The 27,157-nt window shown below is 40.4% G+C and overlaps 3 protein-coding genes across 6 annotated transcripts in view; 1 reads left to right on the top strand and 2 right to left on the bottom strand.

Annotated features, from left to right (window-relative positions):
- LOC118426514 (coiled-coil domain-containing protein 157-like) overlaps positions 1-27,157 on the top strand; it is a 1,184,186-nt gene that overhangs the window by 14,152 nt on the left and 1,142,877 nt on the right. The window lies entirely within an intron of this gene.
- Positions 1,103-8,124, bottom strand: LOC118426538 (2-oxoglutarate and iron-dependent oxygenase domain-containing protein 2-like). 2 transcript variants are annotated; one of them, XM_035836024.1, is made up of 9 exons: positions 8,024-8,124; positions 7,195-7,254; positions 6,798-6,854; positions 6,059-6,169; positions 5,135-5,234; positions 4,009-4,133; positions 3,324-3,446; positions 2,733-2,867; positions 1,103-1,870 (listed from the first exon to the last, which is right to left on the bottom strand). In XM_035836024.1, the coding sequence occupies exons 2-9, from the start codon at positions 7,234-7,236 to the stop codon at positions 1,610-1,612; spliced, it is 954 nt and encodes a 317-aa protein (XP_035691917.1). In that variant the 5' UTR covers positions 7,237-7,254; positions 8,024-8,124; the 3' UTR covers positions 1,103-1,609. The 2 variants fall into 2 exon arrangements, with proteins under 2 accessions (XP_035691917.1, XP_035691916.1); XM_035836023.1 differs by lacking the exon at positions 8,024-8,124 and having other exon boundaries at positions 7,195-7,952.
- Positions 13,158-21,703, bottom strand: LOC118426522. 2 transcript variants are annotated; one of them, XM_035835981.1, is made up of 12 exons: positions 21,567-21,703; positions 20,383-20,522; positions 19,886-19,928; positions 19,329-19,494; positions 18,720-18,859; positions 17,953-18,419; positions 17,252-17,356; positions 16,833-16,943; positions 16,401-16,571; positions 15,740-15,946; positions 14,950-15,121; positions 13,158-13,883 (listed from the first exon to the last, which is right to left on the bottom strand). In XM_035835981.1, the coding sequence occupies exons 2-12, from the start codon at positions 20,473-20,475 to the stop codon at positions 13,591-13,593; spliced, it is 1,968 nt and encodes a 655-aa protein (XP_035691874.1). In that variant the 5' UTR covers positions 20,476-20,522; positions 21,567-21,703; the 3' UTR covers positions 13,158-13,590. The 2 variants fall into 2 exon arrangements, with proteins under 2 accessions (XP_035691874.1, XP_035691875.1); XM_035835982.1 differs by lacking the exon at positions 21,567-21,703 and adding an exon at positions 20,892-20,949.

The following is a 27,157-nucleotide window of genomic DNA, read 5'->3' as shown; positions in this document are numbered from 1 at the left end:
TCCCAGTAAACTGAAATGCTATTTTACAGGATCTTGTTTTATGTGTCTTAAATGATCTAAAATAATGTCTACTGTCAATGTCTATAAATTTCATCTGCTTTATCAGAGTAAACATTTGTTTTTCTATTATTATATTGAGAATTTGTCTTTCTTTTACAGAAACCAGTAAGAGACCAGTGTCCAGAGAATCTCCCCATGACTACCACAGGATGGACACCTTTGTGTGCGAGGCCTGTGACAAGATGTACACTTCAGCAAAGGAGTTGGAGATTCACAAGTCTTACTGCTATGGATCCATCTAAGACACTTAATATGAAGACCACGTTGCTTTGTGTTGCTGATGACTTGAGATTCGTGTGTTGGATAAGACTATTGGTTACCATGCAAAGACAGTGTTGTATAAGATGTACACATTATGATGTTTCACAACAGTCTGTAGGTTTCTTCCATCACAAGTGCTGCTTTTGCCTTCTAGCTTTGTGTGATGAATTCTAGTAGTGCACCAGTGACAAAAGTGTCGATGGGAGGTCCTGGTTATGTGAATTCAGTTAGTATATGCATATATGCGAGGGTAAAGATTGTGATCTGACATTAATTTAAATCCTGATTGGAGACTCTCTGTAGACAGAGGGTTCGTTCAGGATGCTAGGAAAGTGTTAGGGTGATCTCCAGTCTTATAAATTATAAATCATAACTTTTTAAGTCAGTCCATTGATCTAAAGTGACATGAAAAGTTTGAAGCAAATACCTCTTCATTTGCTGATTCCAATTGCCAACTCTGTCTGATTGTAATGTCTACCTGACACAGAAAAAAAATGTCATATATGTAGCCTGTCAGAAAAGACAGATTCTAACAATATTTGACAACACTATACCCACCCCAGCTTCCTCATCTGAAATGCTGAAGAATGCACTGGTGGTGAAGTCATAGCTACAGCATGTACGACACAATACGTGTAGAATTGAAGAATGTTGAAAGTTATTATATAATAACATGTTCCACACAATAACAAATATTTCTGCTGGTTTATATAGTATACAAAGTAATGAATTCTATTTGTAATTATTAAATATGGATTTGCATGCCTGAAATATAATGTTATATATTTGGTGAATGTCTGTAAATATATGCACAATGTCAGTACAGAAGATGTACATATATTTTGTTTACACATGGATTGAGACTTGCAAACACTGTCACTTTATGTTTACAAAGTGTGAGCTCACACCATGTCCTGTGATAGTACAGCTCAAAGCAATTTTTGATTGATATTTAATGTTCATACAGAATAAATGAACTCTGTTGTAAAATCAAAGTTGCCATCTTTTGATTTCAAGTTTAATCTATAATTTCTTGTAAAATAAAGTATGTGTAAAAATAAGTATCATTCTTTTAAAATATACAGATTCTTAAAGATTTAACATTGCCAATTAAAATTACCCTTGTATTGTAAATGAATCTAATTTTGATAATTTTCAATCAACAATTTGAACATGAAAATACAAATTTCAGGCAACAAACATTACTATATATAGGCTGCACAGAATACTACTTCATTCTAGTAAGTTCATGTCAAAGTAAGTGTCTTGAGTAAGTACGGATTCAATGCTAGCTTGCACAACACACGTCTACAGTTTTCGTCTCTTTCGTAAACCCGTCTCCGAACCCCACAGTCCGCACCAGCGTCGGTTGTTGGTCGCACATGGGGCAGAGTTGGTTCCTGACCTTAGACGACCTCATCCAGATGATGAGATTGTAGCGTTCTCCGTCGTCGATCGGCATGGCGCCATGTTTGTGCTGGCCGCGGTGTAGGAGCCCGTACGTGGGACGGTGCTTGTGTTCACGGTAACTGGGCTGGGACTGTACAACCTGCATTAGGTTTGGACATACATGTGAAAATCATAAATGCTTGAAAAAAACAGCTTACTGTTATGCCAAAGGATCAGTAAAAGAGTGTCTGTGCCCCCAGTAATGTCCATACCACCAGTAGTGTCCGTATCCCCAGTACTGTCCATACCCCTCAATTGTTTGTGCCCAAAGAAGTGTTTGTACCCCCAGGAGTGTCATACCCACAGTTGTGTCGGTACACCAGTAGTGTCCGTACCCCCAGTAGTGTCCGTACCCCCAGTAGTGTCCGTACCCCCAGTAGTGTCCATACCCCCAGTAGTGTCCGTACCCCCAGTAGTGTCCGTACCCCCAGTAGTGTCCGTACCCCAGTAGTGTCCGTATCCAAGTAGTGTCCGTGCCCCCAGTTCTGTCCGTATCCAAGTAGTGTCCGTATCCCCAGTAGTGTCCGTATCCCCAGTTCTGTCCGTGTCCCAGTAATGTCCGTACCCAAGTAGTGTCCGTACCCCCAGTAGTGTCCGTATCCCCAGTTCTGTCCGTGTCCCAGTAATGTCCGTACCCAAGTAGTGTCCGTACCCCCAGTAGTGTCCGTATCCCCAGTTCTGTCCGTGTCCCAGTAATGTCCGTACCCAAGTAGTGTCCGTACCCCCAGTAGTGTCCGTACCCAAAGTAGTGTCCGTACCCCCAGCGGTGTCCGTACCCCAAGTAGTGTCCGTACCCCCAGAAGTAAACAGCTAATCTAGTGCTACAAAGGTTCAGATTTCATCATGTAGTACTACTATACAGAATCATCAGCCTGTATACATGTATCTTTGTCATTAGTGTAATTTGAAGACCAGTATAGCCATAGGTAAGAACCTTAACTGATCAAACCATTGTGTATTACCTGTCTCATGTTTCCAAAGTACAAAGATCCCTCTTCAAAGTCCTTCCCCAGGGAGACATTCAGTGTGACTTCTGCGTTGTCATAGTGATAGCTCAGGTCCAGGTCCTCTCGTAGCTTGTATGTCACCACAAATGCCTGGTTGTTTGAAACAACAGTTTTGAACAATTGAGGACTACATGTAATCAAAATGACTGTGTTATATACTAGGGAGTTTCTGACAAATGACTGATCAAAATGACTGAAAAAGATCAGGGTCAGTATAGATAGGGATTTTACTTTTAAAACTCCAGTTCAACAATGTAACACTGAAGTGCATGAGGACACTTATATTTCCAATGTCAATTTTTTTTTGAGAATGATAATTATAAATTTGTTGCTTTTTTTATACCTCATTGGACAGGACGAGCAGTTTTTCTACTTGAATAGGAAGCAGGCTGAATAAAATTCTAAGTAAACAGTTACTGGAAACTATGTGACCCCATTGCCCATCCAAAAAAAGTCTAGGTTTGACAGGTCTTTCCAGGTAGGTAGGGAAACAGGATACACAACATATTTTCCTAGCCGTTACAATCTTCCTGAAAAACATGATACCTTATGAGAGTCCAGTGCATCTCCTCCCCAGTCTGGATACAGGAGTCTACAGATGGGTCGTAGATAGTCAGTCCTCAGTGGTGTGATAAAACCTTCATCAAAGCCAAGCTCATTCAGGAGAATCTACAGTAATGAATTAAAGTGTATAAGACACCCCAATGCATCATTTTAGGACTAAATCAAACAAAGGTATCACTATACAATCAATATACACATACATTTGTAAGTGAGAGGTAAACACTGTTCGCCTGTTAAAAACGAAATTTGATCTTCGCGTCACAAGGCTACTGATAGATAGAACGACTCGCCCCTGGGTGCGCCTCCAACCGGAAATGGACTTTGAAGTATTCTATTGTATATACATTTTTGATATTCACAGGCTTTTCGACTATTAATGGAGGTGTCTTATACACTATAAAAGTAAACAGCTGTAATAGGACAACCTGTCGAGGTAGCATGATAATCATATACATTTTATATGCGTTTATGTTCTTATGGTACCTTTGTTTGCAAAGAATATGAAACATCACAGTGTGTATCATATTTTTGGCCATGAAAAAAAAAAGAAACAAAATTGCCTTGACAAAAACTGTAAAGTGAGAAAACATACATTTATTCTTTCTTTCACTTATTTCTTATTCCCATGTGACATGCAAAAATAGTTGTGGAATGAATTAGAACTCACTCCATAGTTGTTCATTGTGTTTGGTCTGCCTTTAGGAAAATCGCTGTCTTCAAAGTGAGTGATTTCTTCCATGAACTGTTGACAGAACTGCTTGGTGAAGACAGGGAACTCATAAACTCTATCATCTGAAAAATCGTGCAGATAACCCACAAATAAGTCATGGTTAGACAAAGCAAAAGCTTTACTAAAGTACTCTTTCAGTAGCCTGATTTAATCGCGATAGCGGAGTTTGCGTTACACAGACTACTCTTTCAGGGTTGAATGTTGTCTTAAAGCTACACTACGTAATATTTGGACAATACAAAAAGTAGATTTTCCTGCCATTTCTTTACATAGGAAGCTAAATCTACACTTTATAATTAGCATTGAATACCAAGGCTCAGTCACTGTGAGACAAGTTGAAACATGTGCATCATACAAACATGTCTACAAACTGATCTTCCTACATGGACCCCCATGCACTGATTACCCCCACCCTGTAGGGTGCCTACTGGAGGCCTGGAAGATGTTGTTTACAGCCAGGAGGGACTAGTTCTGGGTGGTGATTCAAAAATATTACGTAGTATACCTTTAAAGGCATGAAGTCAATAATTTTTAGATGTGCCAATTTTATTACTAAAGACAGTTACAACTTAGAACACCTTAAACACTATAGACATACTTGTAAGTACAATTGTGTGAATATTGCTGCTTTTGTCCTTGAGCTTTTCTAAATTCAGTAATACAAATCAGGGCTCGAAATACTTTTTTCTGCATACCTGCACTGGTGCAGGCAACATGAAAAATTACCTGCACCAGACAAATTTTACCTGCACTACTCTGAAGTTAGGAAGTATGGATCAATCTAAAATTGTTCAGGAATCACTGCTATTATTTCATATTCTGTAAGTGGTAACAGTCAATGCACTGCTAATAACACTAACCTGCATATGCAGGTGGTATTTTGAGCCCTACACATGTATCATGAAAAGTGGCGGGAGCAAATGTGGATACAATATCATGTTTTGGACTATCTTCTCATACACATCTCTAGCAGTCACACAATTGCTATTCAGAGAAGAACATGGTTTGAATCTGTACGAAGCAATAAACTAGTGCAAAAGTATACAGAATCTGACCTACTGACCTGGCTGCGAGGTAACAAATTTCATAACATCTTCTGGAGTAGTGTTACTTCTTCTGGACAGTTCGACAAACTCCAGGAACTCTGGTGCAAAGAAGGATTCCTGAATGTTGAAAACACAAAAAAGTCCAATGAAATAAAATAAAAAAGCACACATACTTTAAATGCTCCAATGTAAATTTCTGGAAGGCAAACTTTTACCACAATAAATGTTCCTGATGCTAAATGACATTCACATTCATTCACAGTGATTCACCTGCCCTTGGAGCTGAATTATATTCACAATTGTATTATGATATCTGTCCTTGGTGCTGAATGACATTTACAGCTGTTGTGAAATAATTCATTTCATTGGTGCTGAATTACATTTCACAAATGTAAAACTATGTCTCTTGTTGGTGCTGAAAGACATACACAATTGTAGAATGATATCTTTCCTTGGTACTGAATGTCATTCACAGTTGTAAATGACGTCTTTCCTTGGTACTGAATGTCATTCACAGTTGTAAATGACGTCTTTCCTTGGCAATGAATGACATTAACAATTGCAAAATGATACCTGCCCTTGTTGCTGAATGACATTCACAGTTGTAGATGACATATTTCCTTGGCACTAAATGACATTGACAATTGCAAAATGATATCTGTCCTTGGTGCTGAATGACATTCATGATAATGAAATGTAAAGTGATATCTGTCCTTGATATCTGTCCTTACAGCTGTAAATGGTACTTCCCCCTAGTTGTAAAATGGGTGCTGAAAAATATCTACAATTGTATACAATACAAGTGGTATCTTTCCTTGGTGCTGAATGACATTTGCAGTTATGGACTGATAATATAGTGATATGTTTTCTTGGTATTTCAGCTCTTCTTTTCTTTACATTCTTTTCCATTTATTGCAGACCTTATACTGGGAGCCACCTACCTGTAATGTGTACACTTGAGGATGAAGTGGTCTGTACTGTGTTCTGATCTGCCTGCTTCTCTCCAGAGACTGCTGAAACAAGTTCTGTCTTCTCTCTAACTCACTCTTTACCTATAGTTAGAAAAGGGGCATTCAATGTACAAACAATTACTTTTTACTGACATCAAATGCTGTCTGCCACCAAAACATCGAGATGATATTAGCAAGTTAAGGACAAAACATAAGATGGAAGTTCTGCTGCAGTACCAGGGATAGCTGCTAGAAGGCCCAAATTTGCCAAGTCCACACACATGCACACACACACACTCACACACAAGAGCGCACACACACACACACACACACATAAGAAAACACACACACACAAACACTCACGCACACACACACAGACACAAACACACTCACACACACACACACACACACACAAACACGCACACACACACTCAAGCAGATACACACACACACACACTCAAGCACACACACACACAAAAACACTCACGCACACACACACTCACACACACACACACACTAAAGCACACACACACACTCAAGCAAACACAAACACACTCACACACACACAAACACACATACTCATGCACACACACACACACATATACAGTGTGCAAAACTGAGTTCTGGTTAATCGTTTGTGTGGTAAATCTGTCTTTGCCAAATATGTGGCCTTTAATACAAGCTCTGAGCATGCTTGGACACAAGTATAAAACTGGTGCATAATAGTCACCTGTGCAAGGACTTGGTTCCACTGTTCATCTGTACCGCATCCATATTTCTTCATTACCTGCAACATTTGATTTTGAATGGTTTACAAACCAATGTAACAATAACTTAAAGACATTGTTAAGAGTTTTTATATGTTCTTTCTTTTCACAAAGTAAAGATCTAATCAACAAGCTTTTGTACACTGCTCTGATACTTCTCAAAAACATCACAACAGTGAAGGATTGATTTTGAAAGTGATACAACGTAATTATTGTCAGCTATCAAAGTCGATCTGGTCTAGTCGTTACACAATCGCACGTACACGGGTGAGGGGGGGCGTTCTTTCGCTGTAAACACATAAAAACGTTGTACATACTGTTGTTATATTACATGGAGAAAACGTTAACGTCAAGCCAAACCTGCTTGTACTCCTCTCCAAACTGCACGTCATCCCTGTACATCACGTGCACGTTGTAGTCCTTCAGGTAGAAATTATTGGTAAAGAAACAACTGCAGACGTAAAACTCGCCGTCGTCTGCTGACCCGGAAGTCGGCAGCGTTACTTCCCGGTCCATGTTTTCGGCTTTCCTCGGCGGCAGGGTCATCGTTCGTACGGTCTGTAGTTGTCTTGTTACTCGAAATAAGCGGTACCAGGTCATGAGCTAAATGTCATGGCGGAAATAATTAAATCTGAACGATTTAATACGGAGTTGCACGAGTTTTCAGTCACTTTGGAGCCATGTTGGATAGACGATACCACTTCACACAAGGGGTAACACTAACGATGAAGTCTTTGCAAACTAAGCCAAGTTGACATAAAATACATCGCGATGATTATAATTTTAGATACATCATGAATTCTATAATTGAAAAATTGTGGTTACTGGTTTCAATCACACTCGTTTGAAAAGCCATTCTATTGTCTTCATCCCCTTAGTGCACAATATGATGTCCCAAGTAAATGCGATTTTTTATTGGCCAAGTTAAAGAGTTATGATATAGGTTATTGTCCCTAGCCAGCCATAGCGCCCAGTAACCACAAAACCGCTTGGAAATCCGTATTCGAGCATTTCTTTCCTTCTATAAACTTATTGGCGAAGGTAAAATAGTTGGCTACACGTTCAACTCACAAATGATTGTCCAAACCGTTGTTTAAGTCCAGCCTCGCGCCTTAACACCTGTAACTAGCTCACCTGCGACGTTTCCTGAATTCCGATTAAGGTGAACAAATCTAGCGGTGGCGCTCACCTCATGTCATCGGCCTCACATCTCCCAACACCGCGAAGAGAACCTGCAAACACACGCTAACCGTCCCGGCACCTGGGCCCCGGCACCACGGCAAGGTGGTCTCCATTTGCCGGGGGAAATTTGCATTTTTTTTCTCACGAGCCAAACGGGCCTGAAGAGAAACGTACTACGTTCTTTGACGAATAATTTTGTGATATAAACTCGACTATTTGTTGAGATTTTTTCCACGTTGTATAGCAATTCAGGCCACAGAATGCGCGTAATTTTTGTGCTCATCAAAAGTTTCCAAACCACACACACATCATAATTCCATGCCAACTTTCGTGCAAACACATTTTTTTGCACATCTCTTAAATTTTGACACGCGTTGAAATTTCAAGGAGACTCTTAGCAGGCGCCTTAGACTTAGTGAGTGAACTACATTACGATTCAACGTTCGGTCAGCGGAACAGGATAAAAAAAAACGCTTTAAACTTACTGAACACAATACGTGTTATATAGTAACAACAAAAGACCAGTTGAAAAAGAAACGTTTAGCATTATGAAATCCTGGTCAGTTGAAAAAAAATTAATTGTTAATCGGACGTTAATAATTTTTTTCACTACGCGTACGTCAACTTCGCGTCTGTCTATTTTGTCGGTGGCGTGTCATAGTCGAAAGGGAAAACTATATCAGACCGAAAAGAAACGTCGAAGAATGAAGCATTTGAAAAATATGCCAAGATGGAGGGATACAGTCCTTAGCGTCAACCTAGCGCCACCCCCAACTCCTGAATCACACAGATTATCTTCAATCCATCTTCCGTTAGGTTTCAAATGTTGTCAACGTTCTAATCTCGTCATGATGAAACCATACTGTCCGTACTTTCCGTATTTCCGTGATAAGTCTTGTGATGTACGATTTAGAGTCACAAGTGTCTTTTGGACGATATGAGTCATCATGTAATAGTGACTGTCACAGTCGGGTAAAACAGTGTTGGTGTCTGCCTTACTGTGGATGCTGCATGAAGAGGTCCTCCAACTCCACCACCCAAGGCGTCGAGTGGTCCTCTTCCACGTCCAACAGCTCGTCGTCCATCTCAACACCGACCGTGTACTCCTCGTTGCTGATCCAGGCGAGGATGTCGTCATTGGCGGCCACGATCTCAGAAGGCGCTCCCTCTCGAAGGGTCTGGAACAGCCCTACCAAGTAGGGGAAATGGACTTCGTCGCCAGCTCGGTAGGTGTCGTCCTCCCAGTGGTCCTCCACCAGAAAGGAGACGGGTGACTCGTCCAGCGTCCCCCAGATGTCAGTGCCCATGAGGAGGAAGTCGAAGCGGTGCCACTCGACGACTCGCCATCCCTGTCCCCACCGTACGAGCCGTATGGTACAGGTCACGCCAGTACGGCGGCCACAGGTGTCACAGGCGGGGCCCTGAGGAGGCAGCAGCGCCAGGTACCCTCCTGCAGTTCCTCCTGAGACCCGCCAGGTGGTCTCGACGTCGTCGTGAGGCCGTCCACAGTCTTCACAGAAGCGGACGTGGTCGGGGAGCTCCTGCCTGACGGGGCGGCCGGCGTTCCGCATCCAGGCGGGGCCGAAGACCCGGAAAGGTCTCATAACTTCCCAGGCGCACTGCTCAGCTGTGAGAGGTCCAGCGGCGTACAGCGAAGAAAACATCGGTGAGAAAGAACCCATGTCGAAGTGCTTTCAAGCGTTTTCAGAATGCGATTCGAACTCGGAGAGAAAAGGGTAGAACCTTCCTCTACGGTGTCAAAGCCACAAGTGCGAGATTTGAAAGTCAACGGTTGATACATTCGAAACAGCCATTCCATCACTGGTAAAGAAGGGGTGCTGTAAGTTTTGTACACGGAATTATCAATCGACAGGGAAAGGCGGTTAACTTGAAACGCTTGAGACGATGTTGGTACTGATGAAGTAAGCATCTTTGACAGTTTCCATGTATCGCATAAAAGAAACTCTTTGAAAACAACTTACAAAAATACACTGCCTTTACCTGCCAAAATTATGGACTATTCTGGAACACCTTGTTGCCATGGTGTCGTCCTAGAGAATTTAGAACCGCACTGACATCAACAGAACATGAGAATGAACTCAGATGTCCAGACTTGTCAGACGTACCCTGAAGGCCTATATGTGTGCGGAGGAGGAAACCCGCCTGAAGGTTCCTTGCTGATGGATTGCGAACACTCAACCTTCAAACAGTTAGCTGGACAAGCTAGGAATAGACGGCTGTAGACTTCTAGAATTAATAAGTTAAAGTGATACTATATAAAAGTTTGTAGACATGTAGCATAAGGCCAAGGGTCTGTAAAATGTAAAACATACATGCTGTTCCATGGGGTTTGAGTTTATTTTATTTTATTTTCTTAGTGTGAATCCACAGCAAGTAAATTCTATGGATTGCACCACCAGCACGCTCATTAATTTTCGGCTGATTAAAAGATATCATAACATTTTCTCCTCATGACGAAAAAATGTCAACATATGTTGTTTGGTAGCCTTGACCGTACTTGTAGAATTGAAACTAGCGAGGTAACGTTAGCCTTGGCTAAAGTTGTAGATCTGTAGTGAAACTACTAGTAGTTTGGGAGTTCTAGTTTGAAGTGAAATTTGTGTGGTAGCCTTCAGAATTATGAAATCTGAGTGGTCAGTAAGGTTGGCCAAACACACAGAACAAAGTAACATTAACGTTATATCAAACAAAATATTCTTTATTCTCGGTTCTTTCACGTCTTCCTCTTTTACTTTGAACGTTTGTATGTATGTGTGTGTGTGCGCGTGCGCGTGCTCGCGGCGTGTGTGTGTGCGTGTTTTTGTGTGTGTGTCTGTATGTGTGTGCTTGTATTTTGTAAGCAGCAAAATGTAGCTAGAGTGGTGATTTATCGATACTACCAAGGAGGTTAAAAATCACCTTTTTTTAAGCTCCTTGTTACTACCTAACGCCGGAGGCCTTCTGACTCGGTGTTAAACTATGTCTGAAACTCCACTGTTCTGTAACGCACTACGCCCAGTGTCGCATTTCAAAATACCCGCGTGGAACCGGTACCGACACAAATAAAATCATTGGAGGAACCTTACAAAGTAATGGGTCAATGGACACAAAATATGATACACTGAGCAAATCGTAAATTAACGTACCTTGCAATTTAATACTTCAATATACAAGGACGTATTTTGGAGCCCAAATATACAATAACGTCACCTTTTATCACAGTACACAAATAATTGAATAGGTTATCTTATTATCCTCGATCCGCTTCTGGGATATAAGAAATTAAAGGTAATACAGCCCACTTTCACACACGGTCGCACTTGTCTCCGAGCAGATGTGTATCGGTTGTGCTTGTTTTATAGATCTCTTGTGGTCATTTTAGTGTTTCCACCTTCGTTTCTTTTTGTTTTGTTTTTGGACGATCCGATCTTTTATCAGATAAAAGCTCCTTGATCCGAGGAGGTGGAACAAAAGAAACAAAAAACTGACAGACGTAGAAACGCAGAATAGGCCACAAACACCCACAAAGCAAACCCGACTGGTAAAGTTAACACTAGTTCATCTTTATCCGCGGGGTAACCTATATCCGTTGTTTTCAAAAGCAGGCCAACGAAATTTGAACTCAAACTGCTATATTTTGAAAATATTACAATTTGAAACAACCGTCCGTCGACTTGATATCTCTAAATGTGCTGTTTTGAAAGAGAACGGATAAAGGTGAACTAGCGTTACATCTAATTAGAAATCATCACATCGTGCACGGTGGAATCGTTTTTCCTAGAACTATGATAACCTTTATCATTCAATAAAAAACACCAAGGTAACTACAGTACAATGATGATATTTATTAAGTCCATCTACATCTTTAGAAAAGCAATCCACCATTGTTTTCAAGTTTAGTTAATAATTTACTTCCTGTATGTCTAAATCGTATAATTATATATGTTCCTTGTAACCCTGTAAACTAGCTGTATGGCTATATTCATTTATATTGAACCGTGGAAAATTACCCCTTGACAAAAGGTACCTCAGTAATCTCAAACACACAGTGTTTGATTAACAGTAGTGGTACAATGTCGGTCACTGGGCATTTCAAAGGTCAATAGGAAACGTAACAAAGTACAAAATGCCGTTAAAGATCATTATCATATAGCCAGGGGACGTGGGCCAATCAGAAGGCCCCATTTCATGCTGGTTATGACGCCGTAACAGCCATGCATTAAATTTTTGATTATCACATATGTGATAAAACTTTTGAAAGTTTAAACCAATCAGGAGGACAGACAAACATGACGCTGGCCAATCAGAATGAGATATCCAGGAATCGTCCATCTGCCAAGATAGGGGAATAAGTACAAGCATGGCAGGGGGGATGGCTCCCTCTATTAACATCGGTAGTGCATGTTTCTTTGTTCAAAGAAAACATTTGCTGTCTTAAAACAACATTAAATTACCTATAATATTTCAACCAATAAGATCTATTCCAAGATATGTCCAATTTAAACTGAAAAATGAAAATAAAATTATTTGCACCCCCCGCGCTTTCAAGTTAAACGGTCCGCAGACGATAATGACACAGCGGTCCGCCATTTTGAACGTCACGAAATGGATGACCAGAACCTACCGTTCTTTGGAGAAGACTTATCTCAGTTTGTTATGAATGAAATTCTCCAGACTTGTCAGCCACAGCAAGCACAGGAAATGCCACAGCCTCAGGAAAGCCGGCAAAGGTTTTCGGCGCTGGACAGTAACGAGCTGGACAAACTCGAGCACGGCAGGGTTGAGAAGTGCACGGAAAGGTCAACAGTTTGGGGAGTGAAGCTTTGTAGGGACAACTTTGTTGTATGAATCGACTTTGTTATTTAAAGCCTTCAAACTGTATTTATTGAATGTACTGAATAAAGGATGTATGTATTATAAAGGAATTTGTCGCTTAAATGGGTCAGTTTGGGTAGGCAATATGATAATAGCGTTAATGACCCGCCTGTTCCTCGGTATATATGGTGTCATAACGCCTGGTCCTTTGCTATAACCACCTCATAAAACCACCTCGTTCGCTTCGCTCACTCGGTGGTTTTATTCGGTGGTTATAGCAAAGGACCAGGCGTTATGACACCATATTCACCTCGGGGCGAGTCATTAACCCTTAATTATTATATAGCCAGATGGAGTTGGCCAATCAGAGGCCTCCATTTCCTATGGGTTATCAGGCCGTAACGTCCAAAGTGCTCAGTTATCAGAATAACCGACCACTTTTTGGACCGCAATATTATACAGTGGATGTATTATGTATCAAAGTGTTTATTTGTTATAAAGAAAGTTGTGTGAAATAATTGTGTCAGTTGGATAGACTATATGATAATGACGTTAATGCCCCGCCTTATCCTTGGTGTTTATGGTGAGATAATCCCTGGTCAGGTGCGATAAGCGCCTCATAAACCATCTTGTTCGCTACGCTCACTCGGTGGTTTATTCGGGACATTAACCCTTTATTCATTTTCAAAATAAGTTGGCTCGTAGGATTTTAGTGCCATTGAATTAGGTGTCTCTGTTTGCAACTGGTATTTTTCAGTACTAGAGTTTTGTACATTCTTCGGTGTCTGTTTTTGCAGTGATGTTTGTCCATTCTCCATTGACTCCCTGAATCGAAGGCTGAATGCATATATCATACTCAGTATCAGGCTTCAAATCATGGAAAGTCAAACTTCTGCAGTTCACCGGTCTGTGATGACAGGGGGCGCTTCTGTCTGCAGGTGTGATTTCGATGGTGTAGTGTGTGACGTCATCGCTGGCAGGTTCCCAGGCCACGTGTATGGTGTCGGCTGTCGTAGCTTCCACTCGGAAACTTCCACTCACCAGCTCTGGAACTGTGTTGATGAAAGTCATTTTAGACATATAAGTTCTTCATTGAAGTGGGTACAACATGAAACAGGACTGTCTTTGTATGAAAATATATCCTCTCTCCATTTATCAATAAATAATCTATGGACAATTAAACCAAACTATTTCTTATAACAACAGTATTTCAATCTGATTCAAACATAAAATCGATTTCTACTTTATGAATAACAAAAAAAAATAGATGAACTGGTTCATTAAAAGCCATGTGAACAAATTGATTGTTTTTCGGAAGTTTTGAGAACTACTTTGAAACCACTAATTAGAAGCTGTATTGAAGATAAGGAAAAAATATAGACAAATTCAGGGTGTCGTATGGTCTTGTCTATGAACATTTCACGTCATTACAACTCACCCCACACAGTAGCCTGAAATCAGATTTCTATACGGCGGAACAGCATGACGAATACCACAACAATGCCGCCATTTTGATCCTGACGACGTCATGTTAGCATGGACCTTTCAAGGACAAAATCTTACTTTTTTGCCAAATCTAAAAAGAAACTAGGCTTTGCACTGTCTCATTCATCTAAGGTTTCACCTGCATTTTTTAAACAAAAGTCTTAATTAAAGAGAAAAGTGGATCCCTGCACTTGCGTGTAATTGTGATCTTTTCCCTTGATTGAAATTAATTCTACCCATAAACGATACCTCCTCTTCAGCAGAAACATGCCCAATGCTATTAGTGAGCTCGAGTTTATTTATTTGCAAAATCGTGCTCGAGGGCTTATTACATATACAGTCTCAAGAACTAAGAGAAGTAAAAGATTGATACATAAAACTAGTGTCTAATCAACTACATGATACTATGAATACTATTGTCGGGTGTGACTTCTTCTTTGAAGGCAGTGGTTAATGAACTGTCCCACGTTCTGTATGATGGTGGGATTTTGTGCTTTTAGTAGAAATATAGTCTTCTGGTGATCACTTAGGTGGTAAAAGCTTGGTGAAATAGTGACAACTGTTTGAAACTATGTGTTTCTTTCGGTTTCATAGTGAGTACACTGACTGATAATTAGTATGACGAGTTCTCACCCTGTAGTCCCATGTCCTGGATGATGTCCGGTCTGCCCATGTCGTGAAGAATCCGGACCAGTGCGTGATCACTGACCACCTCCACTGTCCTGCCTCTCTCCCACTCACGCAGCACCAGCTCTGTCGGGGATGTCTCGAGTTCATGGGAGTGGTTTTCGATGGTCACGATAGCCTGACATTTTAGACAAAAAAGGTGTATTGTGGTCTGCTTGAATACGTAGAATACATTCTGGAAATGCAGAAACTTTCGCGGTGGTTCAATGTTCGCGGTTTTCGCGGTGGCCGCTTCATGCGCGATCTTAAAACGACGGCGAACATTTTTCCATGACAGTAAGAGACTACAGAGCATGTGTTACCGCGAATTTAAAACCACCGCGAATAGTCCTTTTTCCCGCTACCGCGAAATTAAATCCCCGCGAACTTAAGTACATTTACAGTATTTCATGAGCAGCAACTGGACATAATCTTGACCATAGGCACCGCGTTGTAAAAATTCGCATATAGTACTCTGTAAATAGGTATACATTTTAGCTGTAAGCAGCGACACCTAGTACTGCAGTACAAGGTGAACCAATCAGGAAGGTGACAGACGGTCACCGAAACGTCGAATTTTTTTGTCAATAAATCCGTGATTGTGTCAAAAAAGAGTCTCTTTACTCAGTGACATATACCAACCTGACAAAACTTTTGACGGGTGCTAACAATAAGTAAGATGAAAGTAGACAAATACCATGTATGTAGGTACATGTACATCTATGAATAAATCAATGATTTAGATGAATCAGTTCACCTGATAGTCCAGTCCAATTTTCTCCGCAAACAATCTCCAGTCGTTTCCAAAGAGATTGGGCCTGTCCAACTTGTCCCAGAGTTCCTTGCGCTTGGAGAACTGCCGTAGCCATGTTGGAATGTCGTCTGCAGACTCCGTACTCCCTCCGGTAGCAGGGACCAGGTCGTACAGTGGTTCATCAACTTTCCTCTTCTTCCCAACACGTTCCTACACAATGCAAACTCCATTTAACAGTAATATTGTTGGTGTAGTAGTGATGAGTAAATTTTTTTCAAAGATGTATCATTTGTCCTATGATATATAGAAATTAGGAACTCATTGCTACAGAATAAAAATTGCGTTTAACAATAGGCAGAGGAATATCAAAGTTTTTTTTGGAGGGGTTGTATGAAAACTATAAAAACAAAAACAATTGCCCTTGTTGTATTGTGAGTAAAGAATAACTTTGCAAAGTTTATACGTTTTGCAATTATGGATTATTGTTGGAGCGATTGTTTGAAAAACACAAAAATAACTGCCATTGTAGACATACCATACGTCCTATAATTTCGGAGTGCCAAAGTCACTGGGTTGAGTAATACTTTGACTGGAAGCAAAATAATCCAACTAAAAGTAGATCAAGAGATAATCAAAATAGCAAGAACGATACCAAGATACGTACGTAAAGGGAAAAGTTGGTGATAACATTGAGGGTGATTTTTAGAGTCTCACTGAGACCCTGACGTATGTAGATCCGTCCGTGGAACTGTTTCTTGTCGTGGTTCTCGTGCTGAATGCAGATTTCGTGGATGAACGGGTCTTCCAGAGCAATGAAATTCTTCTTGGGTACCTCCTACAAAGGGCAAAGCGACAGTTTCATATCATATTGTGGCACTGAATTTGATATAGAAATTGCGGAGAAGACGATGTGAAACTTGAATATGTCTAAAGAATTTGTCTTTTCATTGCCTATTACTACAATATTCAAATAGCATGACGGCAAAATATTCAAATTTGAATGAAACTGAAACCGCGTTCAGCATATTTGGATGACTGTCTTTTACTATTTTTCCAGCATCCCATTGTACAACCCAGACACATTTTGTCATCTGACCTTGACGACGTCATCAGTGCTCCAACCATCAGGAAGCTCCACGTTGATTGACAGGTCGTCAACCAATTGGAACGCGCGAGAAGGGCAGACCATTTCCCTGCCATTTCGCTTCTGTTGATAGAGAACACAATATCGATGGCATTATATCGCTCTTCAGTCAAAGAGACCATGGTATTTAGTTCATTCAGTAGCAACAACTAACAAACGTTATTTTTTGTTGTTGTTGTTACAAACCTTTACTTGAACTTACTTGATTGGCCCAATATATTTTCATAAAAACCTTCGGTGCAATTTTCTCTGTAAGTGTACAAAATTGTACTAGTAGGTGAGGCAGCCTCAGGCAGGTAGACGTCTACGTATAACAATATGTTAATGATTGTGGATCAAATAAAAGGAACAAAATAAGTCAGCCATTTTACCAGGTTGTCTAGAGACGCCCCCTGTCGGTCGATGATAAAGTGCAGGATCCATGGCTGTCCAGGCTCGGGCTTGGCAGCAAACACACCGACGTTCAACTTGATTCCCTACAAGTGGAGCAAATAAATATTAATTATAAATTAAAGGCATTAATGTTAACCTTCACATAGTCTAGCCTAACAAACAACTGCTTAGTTTATCAATTCTTACTCAAACTCAAACACGCTTGCAAGTGCGCATGCGCCACGAAATGCATCCATGGGAAATATGTCAAGGGTGAAGGCCCCTAAATTGTGAACAGTTCTTGCTTTGTGTCTCATTTTGCATAACAATGTCCAGGCACGTTTTGTTTATGTCTCAGGAGCTTTCACCTTTGACAAACACTTATAAAGGATTTTTCTGCACATGCGTAGTTAGAATCGTTATCCTCCTTATAGGAACCAAAAAGGCAACATATTCGAGAAAATTCAGTATGTTTTCCCCATAGCCTTTATCAAGCTACTCGCGCACAATACTATTAGACTACCCCTTTAGTATTATATACGAGTCAACATTACTCATATTATTAATGTACAGCTAATACCCTCACACAGTTGTAAGCTCTGATTGCTTTGCGGTAGCTCCAAGCTCTGATAGACTAATGACTGGAGAAGAAATACAAAGAGCACACCACTCCAGAAAAAAACGTAATTATAATACTGACCCCCTGTATATCCTTCTCGCATCCCCTGGCCTCCCATTCATTCACGTAGGTGTGTTCAGTGGTACATGTGTCTGGCTTCTTAGGCAGATCCGTTAGGTAAAGTCTTTGGCGCAATGTTTTTGGCTTCAAAAGTTTGCTTATCAGAGCATTCATGTCTTCCCCGTCTTTGCGGCAACATTTGAAAAAGTGGGCTTTTTGAGACGTGTCAAAACGAAACCCTACCGGTAGCGAGCTATAGCTTTTCAAGTTCGCTAGCCCCACGACAATCGGAAGACGTTGCATCTTGACTTTTCTTGAGGTCTTCCAGACTGTACATGTCTTCTTGCTGTTTTCTTTCTGTTTTTCTGTTGTGAATCTTTTCACGATACTGATATGAGTGGGGAAGATGTTAAACCGAGCCGGTCCTTCTGGAATACTCTGGTGAGGGCTGATCTCAACATTGAATGGACGCATGTCTTTGTATGGTCCTGTAAAATTATGAATAAAAACCTAACTTGATATGAGAGCTCAAAACACTATAACCTCAATATAGTAAGCAATGCTGTTATAAGCCAAATGTCAACATATGAAACATTTCATCCTCACACAGCAGTAAAATTGGCCCGGAGTCACCGCTAGGGCCCCAAACCACGCACGTCCCCGCGAGATTATGCTTTCGCGAGAGCAGACCTCAAAATGGCGTCGGAGTTTGGAAAGATGTCTATTAATAATTGTGCTTCACTTAAACACATAAAGTTCACAATCCAAATACATGAAAAGGAACTAACCTTGCAGAAGGAGAATCTCTAATTTTGCAACATGGCTTGTGATTGCTTGACTTTGGTCCTTGAACACAAGCTTCTCGTATCTAGATCTTCCCAAAATGTCCTCTTGATTCAAACAAAAGCTAACTGCCAGCTTCGGTTTCCTAAAAATCACAAAACAAAGAGAGTCATCGATAGATATACAATGATATTAAAGAAGAAATGGGGCAAAAACAACATGTTTGCCGTCCGTCAATGTAAACATAAGTCAATTTCGTTATGCCAAAGAATGACAACACCAATTGGATGAAGAAGATGCGAAATAAAAAAATTAAAATTAGTTTATATTCCTCATGCGTTTTGACAAACTAACCATAGCTTAAGCCATACAGTCCTACATTTTCACCATTACCAAGAAGCGAGAAGAAGCCAAACTTCTGTGTTAGACAAGATTTGTGATACTTTTATATGTATATAAGTTTTTTTGTGACCTGTACTTTAAATAGCTCGGTTGGGCAAACTCACTGTAACAATAAAGGTCTTCTTTTATTAATCCATTTAATTCGCATGTTCGCATCAGTTTATGTTAAATTGTCGAATCAACGTGGCTTTTTTATGTGACCTTTGACCTACCCATGTTTACTCTTGAATTTCTCCATGTTGATGGCGGTAGACGAGGTGATGACGTAGTCATGCAGTAACAGACTCGGTAGGATTTTATCAGCTGTCGCTCTACCAAAAGGTCCCCCAGCTAGAAGCGCAGCATTTGGGCTCTTAAAGATGCGTATACGACAGCCACCTGACGAAACGAATGAATCGTGACATTATAATCATCTGCAAAAAAACTAGGTTTTCAATCCCAAAGCCTACATCACAACGGTAGCGGTAATATTCGATCTGTTGTGCAATAGGGATATAAACCTATAAAGGTCATGATTTCATTTGTGGACACCTATAAATACGTAGGTGATAGTAGAAATACGTTTCTAATGCTACTAGGTTAGAGAAATAAATTTCTTACGTGGCGAAATGACCTCTACCACGTGACGAAACGACCTGCGATTTGGCGAAACGACCACAATGGCGAACTGATATTTGTGGCGAAACAACCTGTTACCCCAGAAAGGTAGTAGCGCTATACTAGTATACGTCACACAGAATAAGTCACATGGAAACTATTTTATTTATACCTGGTTCACCGCCTTCTCGTGTAAACATCAGCTTAACCAGCCACTGGAAAAAACAACAGAAGTATAGAAATGTTTAACTTCCTCTTCACCAAAGGAAAAATATTAAGACAACAAATATAAACCAGCGCTAGAACTGCAGATGTGTTACTTCCGCTTCTAAAAATACAGTGGGTGTTTGGTCAACAAATCCATTCAGTATGCATTGAAACATGTCTGTAGTGACCACTATAAAGGGACGTAAAATGCTACAGTGACAGTTAACAGGTACTATTTATGTAGGGAGTCAATGGAGAAAATGATCAAAGATTCGCACTAGTTTATAAATGGGTTCGCAAATCCGGATCTACCTCGAATCTAGATATATCCGGATACACGAATCCTTTTATAAACTGGTGTAAATCGTATTCTGCATCGGCAGTTAGTGATTACATATTATATAATTACAGGCCGCAGGCAGCCTGTGAGATATTTTGTAAACACAAACTGAAGTTACCCACCTTTTCCTTCCGTGTGTAGTCTATTAGTTTAAGTGGTCCAATGTCAATGACGAAACTCCTTTCTGGTAACATTTCTGACCCATCAGCCATCATGGTTGAGGCAAACTTGGGCTGTTTTCTTGTCTTCGGCTATGAGGAACCTGTAGAATGTGAAAAGGGGAAGTTATAAATTAAACCGGAACTGCACCTGTAATGTTGATAGGTGTTCAGATTACAAAAAAGTACAAGCTTTATTGACACGGCAAAAAGTATAGTTACTACCCCCCCAAAAAAAAGAATACTTAAAAAGTCTTAAAATTCTACTAGTTAAACAATAGAGGATAATAAAATTCTACTCATTTAACAATATAGGATAATAACATGGCCCGGTATTCATGTACGGACTGGCTTAGGGGTGTTTTACTGGATACGGTGATATATCAAGCATAGGCTCTTTTCTGGTAACCTATATCTTTCCAGCCGGTTTTCTGATTGCTGACACTCTAGTTCCGTAGCAAATGAAAACCAACCTCCGTAAAAAATATCCCCGGTGTGCCCTGGTGAACTGGACGGGCAGACAACAATCCTAACACCGTGGAAATATCGGGGAATCCCCCGAAAGGTTTCAGATTACCAAACCGGTATAAGATTACATTGAGGTATCACATTTTAGAGTCACGTTCTTGTAAGTCGTGAACGATCAATCTGTATGGTTACCGATATTTTACGTCCATTTAAATTCAATCCTCATTTTTTTTTACCTGGGCTGTTAAAGGATTTCAGTGGCCCAATGCAAACAAAAATGCAATGTAGTACGATAATTGTGCCTCGAAGAACAGTCACTTAGGTCCAATTTACACTTGTTTCTTAAATCTGTAGTACTACACATCGTAGTAGACTACGATGTGTAGTACTACAGTTACAATTACAAGTGTAAATTGTGGGCATAGTTTCGAAGGTTATCAACAAATAAAACTTTGCACATTTAAGTCCTCAGATTGTTACAAACTGGTTAGAGAGCTATCAAACGACCTGGAACATTATGATATTTTAGGTATTATATACTTGTCAAGTCAACGTTAATGGTGACAAGCAGATGTTTTGAGGCAACCCCGAACGTGATTATTATCGTATAGTACATTGTATTTCATGTCTGAATATCAACTGTCATGATTTCAGTATTCAAAACAAAACAAAAAAATCACCTTCATGTCCATCGGGATATCACAAGAAGAAGCTGCTGACCATTCAAGAATTATGAACGAAATGGCCGCAATGCCGTGAAATAAATTGAACTTCTTGGTATTGACTGCAGCCTACTTCCGGGTGCGAAACCTGAATCTCGAACCCAGAGCACTGTCATTGTGCGCGTAGAACCCTGGGTACGAGGTTGGTGTGGAGAGTGACGTCATGTCGTGGACGTGTAAAGTAACGTTTTTGGACCTTCCTGAATTGGGGAAACACCTGATGTAAAAAAAACCCTGACTATACCTTTGTTAAATTCACTTGTACTATTTGAACACATGAATGAGTGAAATGAATTAAATAAATGAAATAAATGAATGAATGAATGAATGAATGAATGAATGAATGAATGAATGAATGAATGAATGAATGAATGAATGAATGAACGAACGAACGAAGTTTTACGCTTTTATGCAGCTTTTCTATGTGGGCTTATAGCAAAAGACAAGAAAGGCAGGTAGAAATATAACACAATACAGGTGTATAGAATTGAACTAGTATGGAACAGAGATATCAGATCGATATCATAGATACAAATCCATAATTGTAAGTTTGCGTAAGCCACATAGCTTAAATAAGAACGTTATCAAAATAGATATTAGTTTGAATCCGGCAAATTTGAAATCTCCAACTCCATGGTAACAGACAGTTCTGTCTGACAATGATTGGCCCATGTTAGAACATATGTATAAATCAACAACACTAAGGGGTTAAGGGGTTCCCAATTTCTCCAAACTTTGACTATCAGCTTCAGACGGCCAGCTGACTATTAGAAAGGCTGCTAGAAGCTTGATTTGGTCAGGCTAGTCATACATGTTCTGCATACGATCATTCTAGGCAAGGACATGGCATTGTCCAAAGGCCAAGTTCGAACAAAGCGGTTTATATTCAACAGACCTGTTGATGTAATGTACTTCCTCCACACGCCGGAGACCGGAGGGACCCCGGAGGTCTGGCGGGCAACCTCCATGACCTGAGCGGCACATCAACTACCCAAACATGCCCTATAAGGTCAATTGCAAGTACATGGTAGAAACACAGGGTTATACATATGACAATGGATAGTGATAAACAACGTGGTCAAAAAGAGACTATTCGAAAACTAGTGCTGGGGCTATATCTAGACAGGCTGCCTTTTATTTTGGAAGCAGAGGAAGACCCATTTTCTTCTACAATTTGTGGATTCTGTTGTCTTGACCCTATTCAGACTGGGCTTTGAATAGTTTGAATAGTTTATTTGTAGATACATGGCTGTCGATGTACATGTCTGAATTGCGTATCAATTACAATCATTCTTAATAAAAAGACCTTAATACAACTTAAGATCTCATACCTGTGATACTTAAACTACTCAGGAAATTCCCTATCCCATTGTATTGTTAATTTCTCTACCTCAACTGGGATATTCTACCTCTACGTACATACATAAAAAATATCAGACTATGGAGAATTCCCTTTTAGAATGATTTGTGTGTTTGGAATGACTGACAGCCATCTTGAAACCCTTCCCATTCAACCCACCAACATGGCGACGACAGCAACCGGAGAACTAGATGTCAAAATCACATTCCAAACCTGTCCCAGGCAGTTTATCTTCCAACACCTTGTTAAAAGTTTCGGCTGTTTTGGTTTCGATTTGTGTAACAATGTCCGGAACGTCAAACACATGGAATATTTACGTTCTGGGGCCTTCAACTTTGACATATTACCCAGAGTTCCTCTCACCCGCGCGTGCGTGATAACATCTGTGAAAGGGCTTATAGGCGATATATTACATGTCGTGTATCAGGAATCCGTGGAAAACAAAACACAGAGAGTAATGATACTGATACTGATCAGTGTGTGCAGTTCCTGGAATCTGACATGCGGGACGAGATATGGGACTACCTGGAATTCACCATTGACCTGCATGAAATGGGTTGCGCTTTGCAGTGACTGAGACAGTACTGTAAATGCAGAAACTTTCGCGGTGATTTAATGTTCGCGGTTTTCACGGTGGCCGCTTTATGCGTGCACCCCCTCTCCTCCCACTTACCGAGGCAATCTGCACGCCTAGTATCGCTTAACGCTCTAAACGTGGGTAAATCAAACAAAAACTACACAATAACGACGACATATCCATGCCCCAATGAGGCTAAATGCATTGTTTGATACAAAGTGAATAACAACAGGTATAAAAAATCATGTCTAACTTATATCTATATTCTACATGCTTCGTCATTCCTCTTAAAACACGAGTAAACAAACTTACATAGTTCTTCCAATACGTCATAGTTGATGTCATTAAGTAATTGAACAAGTCTACCTTTGTTAGGTGTGCATATTTCTCTTTTACAAGTTTAACATCAACAAGGGTTCGTGTGTTGACATACTATGTGTCAATAATAAAGTAATGTGCAGCATACGGCACAATTTTGTACCGACTGACAATGTGGCGACCCAAAGCCTTTGTTAGATGCGAGAAACGTTAGAAGTATGAAGAATGAAGACCTTTTATTGCACGTTTTTGCCCCACTGGGGCAAAAACTGTTATGAATAACAGTCCTAGCTAACAAAGCTATTGATCTAGTTACACCTGAGACGTTTTGAGTCTAAAGGGCCAATCCAAAGGCTCTAACTAGGGGGTCTGCCTGCAGGCTAGCCGAATTGGAAAGCAAATGAGTTTGATAAGAGTGGGCTAGAAGGGCATGTTTGTACGGCTCGAAGTTTTAATTCTTGAGATATTTTGACATTTGTTTCCTCTACTTACCCATGGGGAAGGGAGTGTGTGGAGTACTGGAGCAGAAAAATATAGTGATGACACGAAGAAGAAGACCCATGGGACTGCATGTATTACTGGGGAAAATTGTAACTTTGCTGTCATCCCTGAAAACCGCCAAATGCCAACATATAATGGTGTAATCCTGCTTGGCAAATAGATGTATTGAACCTGATCATGAGTTGCCGTAAGCCCCGGGGCCCGGGGAACGGCCCACCCACTCATCAGTCATTTCGCTGCCATTCCTTCCCACGCGTGGTCAATATTGACCGAAGGGGGCGTACATGTATATGTTTGACTTTTGATCTGAGTTCTTCAATTTGCGAAGAGGTACGGTGGTGTTCAAGTAGTCAGCATAGAGCACTCCTCCGATTTTAAATAAGACAGAAGTTTAGTCTTGTTTGATAGCCAGTGTTGAGTTTGAGCTGAATTGCTGAACGTGACGACACCATGGTGGCCGGACGGTTTGTCTACTTGTTGACTTTCCTGACCGCTTCATACCCAATGCTGGGAGAAGGCCATGTGCTCCGAGAGTCAGGTAAATTTGAACTTGAATGTCATAATCATAGAATGTCGTCAGTGTCCATGTGATCGTTTTGTTGCTGCTAGTTTTGTCGCTTGAGGTATCCAAGGGGTAAAAAGACAATATATCCGTGGGCTTCACCTAGACTCACACAAGACATAATCAAAAAGCAATGTACTCTAAACTTTCAACTTGGCGTTCTTGGCAATTGTGCATGCGATCAGTTACACGAGTGCGTATATTCAAGTCCGTATGAGTTCCGTATTGAGTATTGGTTTAGGTAAAGTTTGCGAGGTATAAGTTAGTCTTTACTTAACCCGTCAACCCATAAACTATCGGACACGACCATGTCCGGGAATATATGGATATAAACTAGGCACAAAAAGTTTGGCATATTAACTTCAGTTGATCATATTTCTGTTGTTTCTGCGTCAATTTCAATGTATTGTATATTTATAGAAGGCCTCTGTGATTTTCTTTCCAATGGTATTAAACTCATTACCATTGTTAACTCACGGAAAACGCACTAGGCCTCCTAACGTCAGTGGGTCACCAAAAAAAAACTGCCCAAATTTCCCCGCTTCTGTTCAACACTGTACCGTCCGGTTGTTGTGGCCGCGGGTTAATGATTCACTCAATCCTTTTTTCATGTGAATTTTGTTAGACAGAACATCCAAGTTTACTTTAGCACATCTGAGTATAGTATTTTATGGTTGTAAATTTATGGAACGAGCACCAGGCCTGCTTACGTACAGAGCGTCACAAAAATAAAGTGCCGAAATTACCCCAACAAAGTCAAACACTACATTTAGCTCATTGTCTTCCGTTGGTATTGACTTGTGAATGGAGCAAGTTGAATAAACAGGACATGTCAATCAAAGCCATTGTTAGTCTTTATTCAAGCAAACAATTTGAACCAAGAGGTGCTCCATCGAGTGCTAGCCATAAGCCGTAGGAAGGCTATTCCATCCTAAGACTGTATTCTAGCATCGCATCCTGGAGGTTATCTGCAATGGTTCCTGCTCTGTGTGGACGGGTGTTGTAATCTTGCAGAATGGAATTTGGTCCAATATTGAAGAGGTAGGATAGTACGACTGAATGAAGGATGGTGTCCCTATATCTCACCACATTGAGGTTGCCTGGAATGATGACGAGTCTTGTTTTTGTAGTATGGCGGTTATACCGCCCACACCATGACGCTGCCTCGATGGAGCACCTCTTGGTTCAAATTGTTTGCTTGAATAAAGACTAACAATGGCTTTGATTGACATGTCCTATTTATTCAACTTGCTCAATTCACAAGTCAATACCAACGGAAGAAAATGAGCTAAATGTAGTGTTTGACTTTTTTGGGGTAATTTCGGCACTTTATTTTTGTGACGCTCTGTACGTAAGCAGGCCTGGTGCTCGTTCCATAAATTTACAATCATAAAATACTATACTCAGATGTGCTAAAGTAAACTTGGATGCTCTGTATAGCAAAATTCACATGAAAAAAGGATTGAATGAACCATTGACCCGCGGCCATAACAACCGGACGATACAGTGTTGAACAGAAGCGGGGAAATTTGGGCACTTTTTTGTGACCCACTCACGTTTACAAGGAGGCCTGGTGCGTGTTCCGTGAGTTAACAATGGTAATTAGTTTGATACTATTGGAATGAAAATCACACAGGCTTTCTATAAATATGTAATACATTGAAATTGACAAAAGAGATATGATCAACTGAAGTTAATATGCCAAACTTTTTGTGCCTAGTTTATATCCATATATTCCCGGACATGGTCGTGTCCGATAGTTTATGGGTTGCTGGGTTAAGTAAAGACTAATTTATCCCTCGCAAACTTTACCTAAACCAATACCAACGTTAACAGGAGGATACTTTTGAACAGAAGCAGGGACATTTGGGCACTTTTTTTGGTGACCCACTCAAGTAAGCAGGCCTAGTGCGTGTTCCATGAGTTAAGAAAGATATTGAGTTTGATACCATAGGAAAGGAAATCACACAAGCTCTCTATTGATATATATAATACATTGCAGAAATAATGGAAATATCATATACCAAAGTTGATATGCCAAACTTTTTGTGCCGAGTTTATTTGAGACCGGACACATAGTGGCCTGATATTCCTGTATATGGCCCGGACATGTCAAGTTTCACGGGTGTGTCAGTACCCAGAAATTCCCGGAAATTTTTATTTTCGTCCCGTGTGTGCAGCAAGGTTACCGAACCGCAAAAGGCTCCTTCAACGGTTTCAAAGTGATCTAG

Source organism: Branchiostoma floridae, chromosome 11 (assembly GCF_000003815.2).
Source record: "Branchiostoma floridae strain S238N-H82 chromosome 11, Bfl_VNyyK, whole genome shotgun sequence".
Classification (NCBI taxonomy): domain Eukaryota; kingdom Metazoa; phylum Chordata; class Leptocardii; order Amphioxiformes; family Branchiostomatidae; genus Branchiostoma; species Branchiostoma floridae.
The sequence above is the reverse complement of the archived record's forward strand: the minus strand, read 5'-3'. Positions and strand labels throughout refer to the sequence as shown.